The sequence below is a fragment of the Saccostrea echinata genome, unplaced genomic scaffold (assembly GCF_033153115.1).
Source record: "Saccostrea echinata isolate AGI-Se365-2 ecotype Australia unplaced genomic scaffold, CSIRO_AGI_Sech_v1 ptg000033l, whole genome shotgun sequence".
In the NCBI taxonomy this organism is placed as follows: domain Eukaryota; kingdom Metazoa; phylum Mollusca; class Bivalvia; order Ostreida; family Ostreidae; genus Saccostrea; species Saccostrea echinata.
The window spans coordinates 36,884,583-36,902,420 of record NW_026889782.1 but is presented as its reverse complement, the minus strand read 5'-3'; the positions used below and the strand labels follow the sequence as shown (position 1 = coordinate 36,902,420).

Below are 17,838 nucleotides of genomic sequence, written 5' to 3'. Positions count from 1 at the left end.
AACCCTTGAATATCAACCAACCCCCCCCCCCCCGACAACTTGTACGTCAACATTGTATTAAATACATCCCACATATATAGATGCTTATAAAATGGCCTCTTTTTTCTTGTTAAAACAACAAACAAATAATGATCAGAAAAGCTTACTTGAGCCTTCTGCTTAGGTGAACATGAGCACAAATTATAAGTGTTACGTTTTTTTTTTTTTTTTAAAATAAGTATTTAATAGGTTTTTTTATTTTTAGTAATCTGAAAACACACTGTATTTTTCATTTTGTTTGTAACATGGTTGTATGCCAACATGTTTGGTGAATCAATGAATTGAATTGAATTGAAAATACTAAAAATTTCGTTACAATTGATGGGTACGCCATCTTCCGTGATAGTACTGATTAAATTCTCAAAGTATACGATTGTTGAATAATCTTTTCGTTCTTCCTTTTTTTTACTTGTCAAAGATTTCCTCGCCAAAATTGAAGACACATTAACTTGGATTGGAACCCCCCCCCCCTCTACTTCCTGCTTTCAAGTTTTTTTAACACCTTAAACGTAATCTAGTATTAATATATGCTTAATTTTTAACATACTACATTGAATAAATTCAATAAGGGTTGGAAAACATATACCCGTTCAATGTCTAAAAGGTCAAGACAATAAGGAGTACTTTAGTATACTTAAGTTAAAAATCAATTATAAAGATTCACGGACAATTATTTTTTTTTTTAGTATTTTAGAATAAAAATGAAGATGACGTCAGCCCCCCAAATTATTCACATATTTTTCTATCTATACATAAAAATTTAGATTTATTAACCGTAAGTTGTGTATTGAACCCTCCCCCCTCGCCTAATGCCCCACAAATCTTTTAAATACCACTGCTAACTCATTATGTAAAATGTTTCATATATTTTATATATATTTCACAATAGACAAACAAGTACCCGTATTACAAGTTAAAATCTTACTCTGGTATCATATTGTATATGATTGTTCATGTCAAGCATTATATGTTCCTTTTGGGTAAAGCGACGCGCCCGTATTACGTCACGTAATGGCGTCGCGGACAACCAAGGTTTGAGCGAAGTCGTTGAGAAATGTCACTGCTACTGTTGTTAAAAAGGCATTTCAAATCATATGCATTAACAGACATAAAGAATGGTTCCTTTCGAAAGGAATGGTTTGTGTTTTATAATTTTCGATTGAAAATTGATTGCGCGGCAGCCTCGATATATTTTTTTTTCTTTGGTTGCAAAAATACACTACTTTTCCACTACCACCGATAGTATGCTATATACTATAAATATATATATATTTTTTTCTTTTTGAATACTCCTGCCTTGGTATGAAAATCAAGAGATGCATCAATTATTACACAGAAAATCTACGAGGCTTTAGAAGTGAATGTTAAGGGTCTTTCGGATATGACCTTAAAAACGAAGGTCCCGTGTCACAGTATGCATGGACACATTGACCTTCGGCCACGGTCCTGATGTTGTATATATGTGTATATTTTATTGATAAAGACAACTCATTAGATATTTTCTTCATGTACTTATAATGATTTAGGCATTGTCTAAATATTTTTTTTAGACTTGTTGAAAATCTGTAATTGAAATTTAATTGTTTTGTTTGATCTTAAGAAAGAGCATTACCGCACGTGTTTGTAATTTCTCATCTTGACATCTCTCTCTCCCGTCCCACGGTATCGATGCCATTCGCTTATAATTGTTATCAGATTTATGGTCAGATCTGAGACCAATGTTTCTTTGAATTTGTAATGCTTACTCACACTGTTTCCTGTTCTGTAAATTAATGCCATTGAGCTTTTCCCTAATTTTACCACTGTCTTAAAAATTGTTTGATTGGTTCATCTATGAAAAGTGGGTGGAGTTGTCAAGGATGAGACGTGCGTGAGTTTGTCTGTAAGGACACTCTCTTAAAGAAAACCTTTGTGTAAAAAAATGCAGTTTTGTTTTGTACTTTTGGACTTCAATAAATTCTTAACTTTAATCAGGAATTATTATTTTCAAAGCAACGTAACATTACACTGACCAGTTACGTAAAGTTTGGCATAGACCTCATCAAAAGTCTCCAATTGTAAATTTATATGCAAGTGCCTGTTTGTTTATTTGTTTGTGTGTTGTTTAACGTCCCTCTTGAGAACTTTTCACTCATATGGAGACGCCAACACTTGCCGATGGAGAGCTGCAAATTTTGACCTATACTCGGCACTTAGGGCCATTGAGCAGTGAGGGATCTTTTTTGTGCCTGCACCTACTGCGACACGGGACCTCGGTTAATACGGTCTCGGCCGAAGGACCGGTCTCCACTTCCCACAGTGGAATTCGAACCCGCGACGTAAGAATCAACTCCTTATTCCGCGACTCTAGAGCGAACGCTCTAACCACTGCAAGTGCCTGTGACCAAATTACATTATTTTTTTTAAAAAAATATTTTCACCTTTTTTTCTTTTATTCTCTTTTTCAAGGTTTTTTTCTGTCGCTGACTTGATTTTTCTTCATTTCAAAAGGGGAGAGTACAGTGAGATGCCAAAAGTTATAATCATTTATTTGATGCGCATGTAACATGGCGCATCCAAGGGATCTTCCGGTTTGTAGTAGCTTAACCTGCATGAAATGCAGGGAGACTCTACCGCATCAATAGAAAAAGCTACCTCACTAGCGAGGCAGAACAAGTCATAACAACACATTTTGTATTTTCAAAAAAAAAGGGGGGGGGGGATGTTAGACCCACCTTAAACTGTTTTTTAAAAAAATCACGAGGTTTGTAGCGCTAGTAATATGAATATAATGAATATTCATGACTTTTTCCTGCCTGACCCCCCGGTGTCAGTAGATAAACAGAACAGAGACCGGTGATCGATCCCGATCAGAATAAATTACAGGTATATCGATCTCCCAGACACGTGTAGAGTAGACAACATTACGTGACACCGTGTTATGGATGTTCTTCTGTCGAGTGGTTTACCAGTCCTGATTTGAGGCCAGATTTATCCATTATAACAGGTCTGTGGCTTTTAATTATTGTTTTCAGAATCAATTTTGATTATCTTGTTACTTTTTATGGTATGTATATTTTATGTTCCAAGTTTATTTTAATCAATTATTTTGTATTATTTATTAATTTTTATTTACTTTTATTTATTTATTTATTTATTTATTTGTTTATTTATTTATTGTTTGGCAACAATTGGTATTCTTATACTTAACGATTTTCTTAATTAATATTTGGTAATTATTATCAAAAATTAATGACATCTTTTTTATTTCAATATACAGACAGGTTAAACACATTTATTCGGCATATATCTACGAAGTGGTAGAAACATGGGCGTTAAACTTCAGTGTTTATTAACCTTCGGTCCTATATAATTCGAATGGTTTTATCATCATTAATTCACTGACAATGTAACAGAATACACCTAATATATTTTTGTTTCAATTTGTTGACATTTTTTTTAATTAATTCATTTGTTTTATTTGTTCCTTTCTTTTTTATTTGTTAATTTATACATTCATTTATTTACTCAATACTTGATATTTATTTTTTTCCTATAAGTTCTTTGGAGATGCATGGAAGTAAAATATTTAATTTGCTATTCATCTAATATACATGCCATTATTGAATATCTGAAAATAAAACATAAAATCTCTTTTATAACACCCCCTTTTCAAACTTTGACAGAAATGATTTTATCCTGTTATCCAATATCAATCTTAAAAGCCATATTTATCACCAATCAGATTTTTATGATTACAGCTTTACCACAGGTACTTGTGGTCAGGATCGGACCCCCCCCCCCCCCAAATATTGAAACCCGCGGCTTGTTGCATGTATGTTTCTTCACAAATTATATTTATTTCATTTATCATGAATTGTTTACCATACGAAAAAAACTTGAAAATAATCGTTCAAAACAAAACATACTATACATTACAACAGAGAAATATGTGCCCCTCTGTTTTGTCTACATAGTATGTTTTGTATGGAACGATTAATTTAGGCTTTTTCCCGATTTTTTTTATATGGTAGGCATGATAAATACGTGTAATTAAGAAACTTGGTAAAAAAAAAAAAGACCCAACATGGTCTGGGGTGAATATTGGCCGGGGGGGGGGGGGTTCCTGTCTACAAGTACCTGTGAGCTACAATGGTTTGTACACAGGAGTAGTATTGGGGAGTAGGGTGTCTGCCCCCTCCTTTTTTTCCGGAGAAAAGCCCTTAATTTTCTTTTAATTAGCGTGAAATTTACATTTAAAGACTGCTCGGCCCCAATTTTTTCCTTTTCTATTCGATATTTAGTTTGGCATTTTTGCGAGAGTTTCATCATTTTTTTTTTTTTTTTTTTTTTTTTTTTTTTTGAGTACACCCCCTTCCCACCCCCGGAAGAAACAACGATACACGTCTCTGTGTTAATTTAAATGTATATTCTCCAATATAATTAACAACAAAATTACCAGTTATCAGGTTTTATAATTATTTGATCATGAAAGTAGAATTCAAGTCAACCTTGTTCTTTACTAATTAACAATTCCACCGTGCAATTGCACGTGCGACAGTCGGTGAATATCACGAGACTCGTGACAGACTCTCCTCGTACCATAAAATATTTATAAAAAATGTAAAGTGACAATTAAGATGATAAGTAGACGTGTTTGTGTTTACCTGTCTATGTCAGGTCCAACTGCGTAAAGGGACGTCCGGGGGGGGGGGAGGGGGGGGGAGATAAGTGAATTTTTTATTCAAACACAAAGCGTTGATTTTAACTTTAAGGAGAGAGAGGATGGGGTGGAGTCGATTTGGGACATAGAACCCTCGCAAGGTCTGTTTAAAGGACCGTAATGTACATTGGTATTGTGTACATTGGTATTGAATGATTTACTATTTTTAGAAGAATGCAATCCATCATATAATCTTAATAAAGGTAACGGTTTACTTTTTTTTCGGGGGGGGGGGGGTGTCATTGCACTAGGCAGCTTTTCGTTTTGAAATAAATTTAAAAAAATCTATATATTTAAATACAATAATATACTCGTGTAGCGAACTGTGTTTCATTAAATGCAACATATAAATGTTATGAATTTGTGAGACAGAATTAAGACATAATAAGTGTTTATGTTTTAGTAAGTAAAGACCGACATCCAGGAAAATTGAAATTCGCAGAATGTCCCTGTAAATAATTGCTATCACTCTAAATGACATTTTTTAACCTGCGTAATAATCATATGCGTAGAGTCTTTTTCATCTTCACCAGTGTAAGTTATAAAACATGCATTTGCATGGTTCCTGTCGTTAAAAAGAATTAAAAAATGATGGAAATGATAAATCGAAAACTTGACGTTTAACATTGCTTATATGTGTACACGAACCTGAATTATGTCACCTTTGCTAATTTAATTCGGGACCTATCTTAAAAATCACAAGGCCACTAATTTATTCATTAATTAATTTATGCATTAATTAATTTAATACAGTACTTTAAATATTTGACGTTGAAATAAAACATTATGTTTTACTAGACGGTGAGAAAAAAAAAAAACACTTATCATATTTTAAATCGTTTCTTTTTTATAAGGTGGTTTGAAGAGTGTTCAAAGAAATCTCTGGATAAAGAACGAGGAATGGAGACTGGGCAGACTCTGCTGTAACAGGAAAAGGAACAGGAAATCCTCCTCCTCCTCCTCCTCAAAGCCTCAGATAAATCCACTGCACTAGATTTAGCCTAATCGCAGAAACAAGTTTGAACAAGGACTTTCTGAAAAAAAGGTGAGTTTTGGGTTTGTTTTTTTTTTTTTTTTTTGTTTGTTTTTGTTTTGTTTTGTTTTTTGTTTGTTTGTTTTGAGAGCTGATGGAATAGATACAACAAGGTTTTCTTCAAACATTCTTTTTTTCTGTTTTGATAGTACAAGCGTACAAAATCAAGAAAGAGGAAAAAAAGGTAAACAAATCCCCAAATCATTGTTCCAGACATTTTGCTAGTGAATCAAAACGGACGTAGCTTGTTTTTACGAAACTTTGGGAAAATAATGATGCTGTTTTCACTTTCGATTCTTTCTTTGTTAACAGGTAAGTTTTTAATTAATTTTTTATTAAGCTTCTAAGCCTTAGCTGATATTCTCTATATAATTGAACTTGCTGGTTACTCTTTTGGTGTTATGTTCCGACAAGTATATTTCACTTTTGAGTTGATCAAAATACCTTATCAAATTCCAAACGACCGTAGATTAAAAATAAAACTTTCCGGGATAGAGAAATATAGAAGTTCTTGTTGAATAAATTGTCCAATTTCAGCAACACATAATGAACTTGTAACATCCGCGTTTACCCTGTGCTGGGCTGATAGAGGATCGTCTAATGTTCATATAATTGCGGCCATTAGGGTAAAACTATCTCTGGCGGGCACGCTTTCTATGTATATATGTTTTTATTTAGAATCGATGCAAGATTTTATTCATAAAAAGATGACCAAATAGTGTGATTTAGATACGTATTTTTCTTTAGGGGAAAAACTTGTACTCGATGTCATAATTATTAGTACATACATACATAAATAACAAATACCATAACAGTGCAATTTAAAAGAAACGGAACGTCCCATTAATCATAATAATTACACAATCTTTTGGATACATTTATATAAGCAAATAATGATATTATATGCTTATAATCATTTCGATGTTGGAGGGGATGCATTAACGCGCATGTGTGTGTCTGGTTTGGTGAGTTGGTTAGTTCGTGCGTAACTTTAAGTTTCGCAAATAATAATTTAAGTCGGGATCGATATGCTCATTTGCGAGGGGATGCTCCTCGTCGCAGCGCCCTTGCTCAAATCAACTATGGGAAGTAGAAAAAAAGACAATGTACGAGAATGTTCGGCCAGGATACAAAAATTTACTCAGCTACTTCTCGAATATTTTATATGGATCAAAAACAAATAAATTCATCAAACTATCCCTTCCTACTTCTGTTGAAACTGAAGTACTGCACATTGGTAAAATTGAAAAAAAAGTAACTCAGAATTTGGAGAAGTAAACTTTGTTATTGACTTCAAGGAGTTAATGAGAAGAGAAAGATACATAGTGCCCAAACTCTGCATGTAAACAAGTGGCGAAATATGTAATTAAAATAATGCATAATGTCATAAGATTTTAGCATAAAGCCAACTAGATGAAGGCAAAAAATGAATCTCCTGAATATATTGACAGATCATAACCAAACGTTAATCAATATTTTAATTTGAATAACCAGATTTACAGTAATGTAATTTAATGAACAAAATAAGACAAGCGTGAAAGAAATAATCCATCTTTAGATTATACATGGCTTGTCACTTCTGTTATATGATTAATGTCAAAAAAGGTGATTAACATACATAAAACAATGTACATACCTTATATATACAAGTACGATAAAGGGATTTAAGGTTCATTGACCATCTGATAAGAGGGATAACTCGTACTTGTATAGGAACAGTGACTTTAATTCCTTTGTAAAATAGTCACGTTATATAAAAGACGTAAATTTTGGTCCGCAAATTACGCTGCAATTGCGTGCATATAACATATTTTTTATTTGGACTATCATAAGCTTTAAAGCAATTTTTTTTTATTTTAAGCAAAATGAGAAAGCAGAGAAACAATCAAACGTTAAATTCAACTGACTTTATTTTGAACTATGTTTTCCTGTAATCACGAGGGTTTAATTTTTAGTCCATAAAATCTGAATTCAAGAAAACTAAAGTATGCAATACAGGAACAGTTTTGAGACAAATTGTTATTAGAAATGATTCTTTTATATCGATTTGAGAGGTAACTCTCTTTTTCAAGATCTGTTTATGCAGCTGCGCCAAAATGAAAACTTGTTTTACTGGAACATTTAAAATCTTTGTTTTCCTTGTCCAGATGTAACTTCCGGTTTTTGTCGAGATGGTTTTGCGCAGGTGCAGAACTGGTGTTTTTCTTTCAATCTTCAACCTGTAGGAATGTATGACACATCACGTGAGTGTGACCGACAGGGGGCGGAACTTGTTACTCTGGACTCAGCTCAAAAAGAAAGGGCATTAACTCAGTTCATTGAAGGTGAGGTTATTTGTAGAAATATGAATCCAATAAGTTGTCATTTAACGCTGAAAATATCTTTTTGTTTTTAATAATGATCATCATTTTTCTGAAACTTAAGATTGAAAGAACACACTCTAAAATCATTCACTTTTCCGATTACATGAACATGAGACCTTTTTATCATTCACTTTTGTCAATGACAATGAAGTCTATATAATTCATTTCATTGTTTACAAGGAGTTGTACCAGTGTATCTGATTTATTTCGACGCCTTAATTTTAATCTAGTAGACAAAACTTTCAACATATATCAATATTGCAGTCGAAAACTTTCAATTTGAATGAGAATTGTTAGAATATTATTTTCACACTGAATTTAAGATGCACAAGGCGGGTGTGACCGGTTGGCAGGGGATGCTTACTCCTCCATGGTACCTGATCTCATCTCTGTTTTCAGAGGCTTCTGTTGGCTCTGCTCATAATTTGTATTGCTGAAGGTATTCCATCCCTAATAGCCTCAGATACAATGAATTTGAATACATAACAGATGTGTACGGTTGGAATACTCAGTATATTTAGACATAATTTCCATTCATTACTATAAGCATGTAAGAATGGAACGTGTCCTAATTTATGACCTTGACCTTTGTTGAAGAGTTATCTCTCTCTATTTTTAAGTAAGAAAATCAATTTTAAAAAATCTATACGATAAAAAAAATGTTTTCAATTGTCATTCTATTTCTAATGATTTAATGCATCTTTCCACCACAGTATTTATTGATATTCATATTATTTGAATTTTTATTTTAAAAAATCGCGTGTCTCCATAGACTTCAATGCAATTTCTGTTAATTAATTACTGCTTTGTTAATTACATTTTTGAAACTTTTTTGAAACTTTCTTTTGGTTAATCCTTTCCTACTGTAAAATGCTTTGAATTAATATCAGAGTATTATATACGTGATGGATGTATAAGGATAGAGAAGTAGGTCCTATTAGGGATGGAAAACATTAAATGGACTTAAAGAATGATCACTATTTGTTATCTTTACATTTCATTGAGTTTTTTGTTTTCAAGAGACACAAGGATTGCACAGTATCTCTTGAAAATTTGGGAAAAAAAATAAGGAACCCAAGTTTGAGATAAACCAGTTTTTTAACTTGCACTGGTTTCATGTATAGATCCTATATTTCCCATAATCCTGTCCGTCAGTCCTTTGATTTTTTTTTTCTCTTTTCCAGATATGAATTTCTTTGGCCTTCAACAGGATAGAAGTGTAAGTCGTTCATCTTATAATATGTCAATCTTATAATAGGTAAATCTTATAATACGTTAATCTTATAATACGTAATTCTTATAATACGTTAATCTTATAATAAGTAAATCTTATAATACGTTAATCTTATAATAGGTCAATCTTATAATACATTAATCTTGTAATACGTAAATTTTATAATACGTTAATTATCATATGTTTATCTTATTATACGTTAGTCTTATAAAATTGTAAACTTATAATATTTTAATCTTATGATACACTAGTCTTATAAAACGTTAATCTTAAAATACGTTAACCTTATAATACGATTATCTTATTATCCGTTAATCTTATATGTCATTCATCTTATAATACGTTTATCTTATAATCCGTTAATATTATAAGTCGTTAATCTTATTATACATTAATCTTATAATACGTTGATCTTAAGATGCGTTAATCTTATAAAATGGTAAATTTATAATACGTTAACCCTATAGTACAATAATCTTATAGTACGCTGATCTTTAAAATGTTAATCTTATAATATGTTAATCCTATTATATCTTAACTTTCTAGTACGATGATCTTATGATACATGTACATTAATCTTATAATACGTTAATCCTATTATACTTTTGTCCAATAATACATTAATCTTATAAAAAGTTAACTCTTTAAACCTTAATCTTATAATTATTTATCGCGTTAATCTTAAAATATGTGTCGTTTTTTATCGCTGTAAGACTATTCCCTAATTGGGAATGGCTTAATGACGAGTTATTTTTTTCTATATCATTAAAAACACAGATGTCTCTGAGTTTTAGAACCTAGAATAATAAATTTAATTAACTGATAAATTCAAATACTGACGCTAATTGTGTATTTACCAACTGAATGCTAGAAATATCATCAATATTTAGAAAGAAAAATGTTTCTTCATTTTTTCCGTCTAGTTTTAAATGAATGTTCTCCTTTAGTGCCGGTCCAAGGTTGTTTCCGGTACGTAATTAACAAACGCTTAGGTAATCATTCCCAAATTTATTCATGGTATTAAAAAAACCGACTCTGATTCCATATTCCTTCAATGAGGAAACAGCAGTAATTTATTCAATTCTTCCAATATTCATTAATAACTGCACGCTTTCAACTGCACAGTTTTGTTTTTTTTTATTAATTAACTCAATAATTCAACAGTATTAATCATCATACTGATTGAGGACACTGTTAAAATTAAAAATAAATAAATGACGAGCATATGAAAGGGTCCTATTGCATAAAATACTGTTTATCATATTAACTACTGACTTTCTACATAAGTATTTTGTTTAAAATCTATTATCCCCTCCAAACAGTGTTGCAAGGGGGAGGGGGGTCAAAATTCCGCACATAGGACTATTACAGTGTTGTGGCTATGATATTGTATTTAATTTGATAATTTAGGCTCAGGCTTGCTAGAAAGTAAGAAGTAACAAGAAATTAATCTAAGGGTCAAAAGGTCAATGGTCAAGGTCAGAGTTTCTGTGAATCATAAACACTACTGTCGACAAAATGTAACATAAATTGCTGTTTAGTCTCACTCTTTATCTAGGGAAGTGGCAGATTACCAGAGGGTCAAAACATAAAAAGACCAAAGCTCAAAAAAGTTTCCATTGGAAATGTGGTTACAATATATAGGACCAATGGAACTTTATCTTTATAATTGTGACAAACTCGTAGAATGCAGGGTGGCCTGGGGACTCCCCCCACCCCTCCCTTTCACATTTTTCTGAGTATAGCATTTTACTATAGTAAAGTCTCCTTTGGATGCAGGTTGCCCCCCCCCCCCCTTGCTTTGTTGCTGTAAGTTCGAGCACTGGCAAAGTCGTGGATTTGGACGGTTAATTGGTTTTTTTTCTTGTAAGATTATTTTTGGAAGTTGCCCCTCCCGCCCACACACACTTTTTGGATTGTTGAGGTTTTTGTTTTGTTTTGTTTTTTGTTTATTTTTTGGCCTGTCAGATATTTTGGAGAGCCCCCCCCCCCCCATTTTTGATTTGAAACCGTTGCTACGGGCCTGGGTGAAAAGGGTAAAGATGAAAGAGGCCAAATAATTGAAATTTAGATATACATGTATGTTTGGTGTAAATAAAAGTGTAGAACTCATTCAGAGGGTATCTTTTGATCTCTCAGTCTCATGCCGCAGGGGTACAAGATGGACTGCGCAAGAAATTTATTGATTGCGGAGCCAAAGGTCAAAATATAATTCAGCAATAAGTTTAAAAGTAGTATTATATGTAAATTAAAATACACAGTGACTGTATTTTACCATTCGCTCTCATACTCGTCGAACAGATATGCTTGACGTAAAAAAAATTAAAAATTAAAAAAAAAATGAAAGAAAAGAAATAATACTCGTTGATTCTAATGCCCAAGATCAAGAACAATGATATTGTTAACAACAGATCAGTTCATCGCGTATAAACTACAATCATGTCGGAAGGAAATGGGGGGAAATGGTCTGTTTTGCCGTGCCCTTGTTATTGAAAAGCAGAGAACAGGAGGGAATTAGAACCTTTAATAGACGTAACTCTTCATTTAAAGAATGGCATATGGTAAGGCTCCATCTTCTAAGGTGGACCCAGCGCCAGTGCGCCCGCCCCCCCCCCCCCCCTTCCCCGTTTGATTTTTTTTTGTTGCTGACATTTTGTTGATCCTAAAATCAAGGGAAAAAACACCTCTCATTTGTAAAAATTCGTCAGTTTCCGGGGGCCACCGGACCCCCACTAGGACTTTACCCTGGACACGCTGGGGCTTCAAATCAGCCCCCAGAACCCCTACCTTCTACTGCACCCCCTCCCGCGTTATGAAATTCCTGGATCCGCCGCTGATCTTTATAAATGTGACAAAGGCATTTCTTACTGATTTGACTTTTATCCAGAATTTTATTTTCGAATTATCTCTCTTGTTTTAGGCTCTCCAGCGATCTCTCGAAGAACTGATGAACACCGACAACGACGCAGCCGCATGTAAGTATCTACTTCCGGTCTTGAAGGATACTGTATTCTGGACTTCGTATACTGTATTCTGGACTTCGTATACTGAATTTTTTCAAAGACATACTTGATAGGGGAGGGGTTATTGGTATTACTCTTAAGATAGTATTATTTGTTGCAAATTGCAAAATAATTATGATTTTTTATCTTTTTATTTTTGCAAATCTTTGTAAACGCTTAAAACTTGATTTAAGTATACAAGTATTATCTTCGTCATACTGTAGGTAGCAGACTTTAATCAATTTTGTTTGTTTATTTATTTGTTTGTTTGTTGTTTTTTTTTTAAGAAAATCATCCGGACCAATTCATCCGTTAAACGCCAAATTACACAACCTAAGCGAAATATGTAACGTCGTTAAATCAACCAATCAAAGCGTTAGAGGTTAATCAACCAATCAAAGCGTCAGACATTAAATCATGTCATCTTTTTTTGTTTCAGTTTGCGAGGACTATAAAAAGAACGGAGAAACATCCAAGTCGTACACGTTTATCCCTAATGCAAAGGTATATGGAAAGGTTTTATATAGGCAATGCCTGCAGCCTAACTCATCTAGCATGCCTTTTAAGTTAATAATAGAATACATGTAAATACATGTCCGAATCAAAGCTAGAGGTATATTGTTTAGGTAACAATATTTGTTTAATATTTGATCCCTACCACATTTGGTTATTGATTTTTTTGGGGGGGGGGGGCATTCTCTTTTTTAAATTAATATAATCTTATAACGGTTTGTTGTTTTGCTCCTCATTCCAGATCCCGCTGGGCTCTAACCCGGAGGATCGCGCCAACCACACCACCCCAGAGGGGTTCCGTATCAAGCTGTCCACGATCCCGGGGGCTGGATTCGGGGGATTCACAGAGGGGTTTGTACCGAAACACACCATCATAGGAAGTTACGAGGGACTCATTCACACCAACCACAAAGACGATGACCTTTACTCCTGGCAGGTCAGAGGTCAATCTTCTACAATCTGGTTTTCTGACTTATTCACCTGTTCTTATTTTTAATAGTTAGATGATATTTAGCAAATTCTATCGATTAAGACGGGTTAGGGTTGTAGGGGGTGGGACACAAACCTTTCTTAAACGCTTTAATTTGATTTCTTATGATCTATATTATTTAGAACGTATAATCCACTTCTTCATTGTCCGATTCAAAGTTCTGCCATAATGGCACCTTTTTCTCTTTCGTATTCGTTTCAAAAAGCTGTCGATTAAAAACTCAATTGAATGTGAACATAGAAAAAGTTTAATAATTAAGTGAATTTCCTTATCCAAATATTTAGCAATTGCTGATTGGATGAAAAAGTGGGCTGTGGTTTATGTTTCTTGCATAATTAATAAGTTCTAGAACACACATTTCAGCAGATAATTAGATTATGCTTTTTACTTTCCCAAAATTATTCATTATATGACAGACTATCGTTGTATTTTGCTAAAAAAATGTTGCGATAGAGTATATAAATATGCTTTTTTATATAAACATTACATTGCATTATTTTTATACATTACATTACATATGTATTATCATAACAGTAACTTGATATCCGAAGAGCTGTATCACGCCAAGCGTCCAGTTTGATCTGATGATCCGCGCCTGTCAACGAGATGTGATGCAGCTCTTTGGATCAAGTTACTGTTATAATGATAAATTTATTATATACCCCTCTACAACTAGCAAAATATAATAAAAGGAAACCTTTTGGATCAATTACATAACTTTTATCCATTAAACAAACCAATTTGTCAAAGAACGTTTTGATGCGCGGGAATAAAAACGTCATTTATGTATACTACGTTAAACCATAGTGTGGTGTTCCGGAACGTCGGATTACACCGTCAAGTGATTGCATAAATTCAACAGTAAACCCGAATGGCAAACAGTTGGGTATTTAGTACAGTAAATTACGTTACATTACAGACAGAGAAGGTAGGATCGGAGGGTATGTACGTCATAGACGCCGGAAATCCGGCCAACAGTAACTGGTTACGGTGGATCAATTGTGCCGGAAATGTGGAACAGGAGAACGTAATAGCTGTGTCGTGCGCAGGCCTGATCCTGTACATGACTACTAGAGATATTTATCCCGGAAGTGAGATGTTTGTCTGGTATGGTGACGGGTACGGAGATTATCTCAAAATCAGCCGAGTTCACCCAGGTATCTGTTTTCTAGGAACATAGGTTAATTTGAATTTAAATAATATGCCCGACGGTGAAACCGTTAGGGCGAGCGCAGTTCATTTTCTATAACTCTACACATCTTCTCACATGTCGTTTTACATTCTGCTCATTACACTTTTATCGCGTGTTTACTGTGTGTCGTTCATATTTTTTTTTGAAACCGTTATTGAAGTATATGCAGACTTCCCATGCATCGGGATCGAAATTTCTAACTTCTCGGATATTTCCGACAAAATCAGAAATAACCGACTCGTTTAAGTGACGAAAATATGACGTCACATACAAAGTCGTGTGTACCAAGGACACAAACGATAGTTTTGTGGCCAATTATGGCATGGAAATTGAATTAAATCGTTGTTTATTATTTTCATCAAGTAAATTGTTGCTATGCTTAAGCCACTATGTTGCTATGCACCGCAAAGGATTATTGGGAGTATGGAATATTTTCACGTGGGACGATAAAAATTTCTTTGAACAATGTGCAGATATCAACCCGAATTTCCTCCGTTCGTACACGTTGTCTATGGAGCTCGCTACGCGAGCGGCGCTTCGCGCCGCCTCGCTGCGCTAGCTATTATTTTTAAAATTAATAGGTTAATTTGAATTTAAACCTTGATTTATATCAGCATCATTTAATTACTACGAGAGTTTTTTAAAAAAAAATATCCGGAAAAAAACCTATTCACATCACACAAAAGTTAAAGAATTTTTTGAGATTGTAGAGATTGTAGAGCCAAAGATTAATTTGATTTTTTTCTTAATTAAACCTGTAAATTGCAATTTAACTGTCACTTTAAATGGAATTACGAGAACTCACATTTATGAACATGCTAAACCAATCCTTTGTGGTTAGTTCCTTCCTTTTTAAAACGTCCATTTTTATTTTTTTTTTCGGTTTAATGTCTTTTCATTTCTTTGTATAATTCTAGAGTCGGATCTACAAGGGATTTTTAACATCCGGGTAAACGTCCTCTCGTTTGATGAGGAGGACCGAACGATCTACAACGACGGAAGTCCCGTCACATACATGAACTGGATACCGGAAGCAGCGTCTGACGTTGTCGACAACACATTTGGCCTCGTTCTGATGTACAATGGAAGCGAATGGAAATGGTTTCCGGAGAAGGACTATCGATATTTTACCGGACCGGAAGGACTACATCTTCCATATGTATGTGAGGATAGAACAACTTACAATGAGGATGGCGTTATCGATCCTGATTACAGGGATTATGAGACAGGGGACACGACTTCAAGTCACATAGACTCCGAAATTTTAGCTGAAGGCGACATGAAGCCATTAAAAAGTGAGGATCGATTAGAACCGGAAGTAGTGTGTGATGGTTCAGTGTAGAGTCTTCTTGTGTTTGCTTAATTTATTTTGTTGGTTATGTTCTGGAGAGAAAGAAAGTGTGACAGACACAGAGAAAAAGAATGAGAGTGAGAGAGATAGAATGGATAAGCCAGAGGTTGAGTGAATGAGCGAAAGAGAGAGAGAGAGAGAGAGAGCGTTTTATTTATTTTTTGAAATATGTTATTTCATTTTTTTTAAACATAGAACTGTGATTTATTTTAAAGTATTACACTGGACATTTTTAAAGGAAGACATTATTCTTAACATTATTAATTCTTTATTTATATATAAATATACATGTACATGTCTTTGTAATGAAATAAAATTTACCATATAATAACTAGCAAAAAGGGACCAAGGATCAAGGAATTTCAGCGTTTTTTAGTCCCGTCTTAAAAAAATATTTTAATGTCGATATGAAATCATACGCAGTATTAATTGCTATGAGCTTCAGGGTGTTCTGGCTCCATCGTATTCTCACATTTCACTTTCAGACAAGATTAACACAGTGTTCAGTATTTATTCAGAATCTCGGAAATCCATGTCTTTTTTAGACCTGATTGACATGGCGTTTAGTGTCATAATTCCGAGTTATATATAATGCAGGAAAGGGGCGGGTCAAAGCAAGGTCGCCTATTTGAAATTGTTTGAAAAACTATACATTTAAAATATTTACCCCATGAAGACAAAGGACTGGCCAACAAAATAAAATAAAGAAATTCTTAAAGTTATTCATACTTTTTTTTAAAGAATGTGGTAGATTTTCTAAACAATCTTAATTTTTATATATAGAATTATATTTTGAGTGTCAAGAATTTTCAGTCTTTAACACTACTAACTGATTTGTTACTGAAAATAATTGTACTTGTGTTAGGGATGCGCGATTTAATCGATATACCGGTATATCGCGATTTTTTTTTGCGTGATACGTATATATCGTGATACGGAGTCTAAAATACCGGTATTTGGTACATGATTATAAATTCCAGAAATTATTGATTTATTTCTTCGAACTATTAAATAAAATTACAGGAAGTCTAAAAAATGTTGAAAAAAGTGAAACTACGGCATCCAACTACGGCCTTTTATCACATGTATATAAATAAAAATGAAAAAAAGTGAAGTTATGTTTTTACAGCGTATTTGTTTTAAAGGAAAAAAATTACAGAAATTCATTTGAAATTGTAGTAAAAATTCCCTGTATTTTTGGGGGGAAATCGTGATATATCACGATACGAAATTTTTGGCGGTACCCATCCCTAACTTGTATTATGGCTATTTTATAAAATTCTGTATGAGGAGAAGACTATATCTTAGTTGTAGAACTTGTGTCTTATCCTTTTGACTTAGACACTAGCATATGTTCAATTCAAAGGGCGTGAATGGTCGACAGGGGATGCTTACCCCTCCACGGCACCTGATCCCATCTCCGTTGGTTTCTTGGGATCCGTGCTTGCTCTGCTCCCTTTTTGTTTTGTTTATTGGATTATTGACCTTGTTTACTCTTCAGTAAGCATATATTTACTTCAATATGTGATAAGCGGGACAGAATTTTTTTTACATTTACAAAATCTGTAAAACAATAGCATTAACTACCGTGTGGTGATACGTACTGACGTGTCTGCACTACAATCACGATTACCTGTATTCACCTGTGTTCACCTGACTTCAGGTGTGTTAATTACCATCGATCATGTCCGACTTCAACCAGGAACGGAATTACACGGAATCAGTACAAGACAAGTCGACCATAGCGCCAGTTGGTTAATTAGCCTTAAAGTAATTAATCTTTATCAATTATGAGCTTGAATTTTTATTTATGCAATGGACAGAATTACAAAAGGAAATGATCTCTCATTTTATCAAAGATTCTTATGGTAATTAATGAATTGAATAAAATTGTTATGTAGATTAAATGCAATTTTTTG

The 17,838-nt window shown here is 33.7% G+C and overlaps 1 protein-coding gene across 1 annotated transcript; it reads left to right on the top strand.

Annotated features, from left to right (window-relative positions):
* The first annotated feature begins 5,630 nt into the window (after positions 1-5,630).
* On the top strand, positions 5,631-16,250 carry LOC133198902 (histone-lysine N-methyltransferase PRDM9-like). The gene is made up of 9 exons (XM_061334828.1): positions 5,631-5,786; positions 5,924-6,086; positions 7,922-8,098; positions 9,322-9,356; positions 12,292-12,346; positions 12,813-12,877; positions 13,128-13,322; positions 14,296-14,533; positions 15,486-16,250. Exons 2-9 carry the CDS (start codon positions 6,047-6,049, stop codon positions 15,908-15,910), a joined length of 1,230 nt encoding a protein of 409 aa, XP_061190812.1. The 5' UTR covers positions 5,631-5,786; positions 5,924-6,046; the 3' UTR covers positions 15,911-16,250.
* Positions 16,251-17,838: the final 1,588 nt, after the last annotated feature.

What these genes read in the sequence shown, in the direction of transcription:
- LOC133198902 (XM_061334828.1), top strand. Translation starts at nt 6,047, where the DNA reads ATGATGCTGTTTTCACTTTCGATTCTTTCTTTGTTAACAG. An exon ending in GATTCTTTCTTTGTTAACAG is followed by an intron (nt 6,087 to 7,921) that starts GTAAGTTTTTAA and finishes TTCCTTGTCCAG; the next exon opens with ATGTAACTTCCGGTTTTTGT. An exon ending in AATCAGCCGAGTTCACCCAG is followed by an intron (nt 14,534 to 15,485) that starts GTATCTGTTTTC and finishes GTATAATTCTAG; the next exon opens with AGTCGGATCTACAAGGGATT.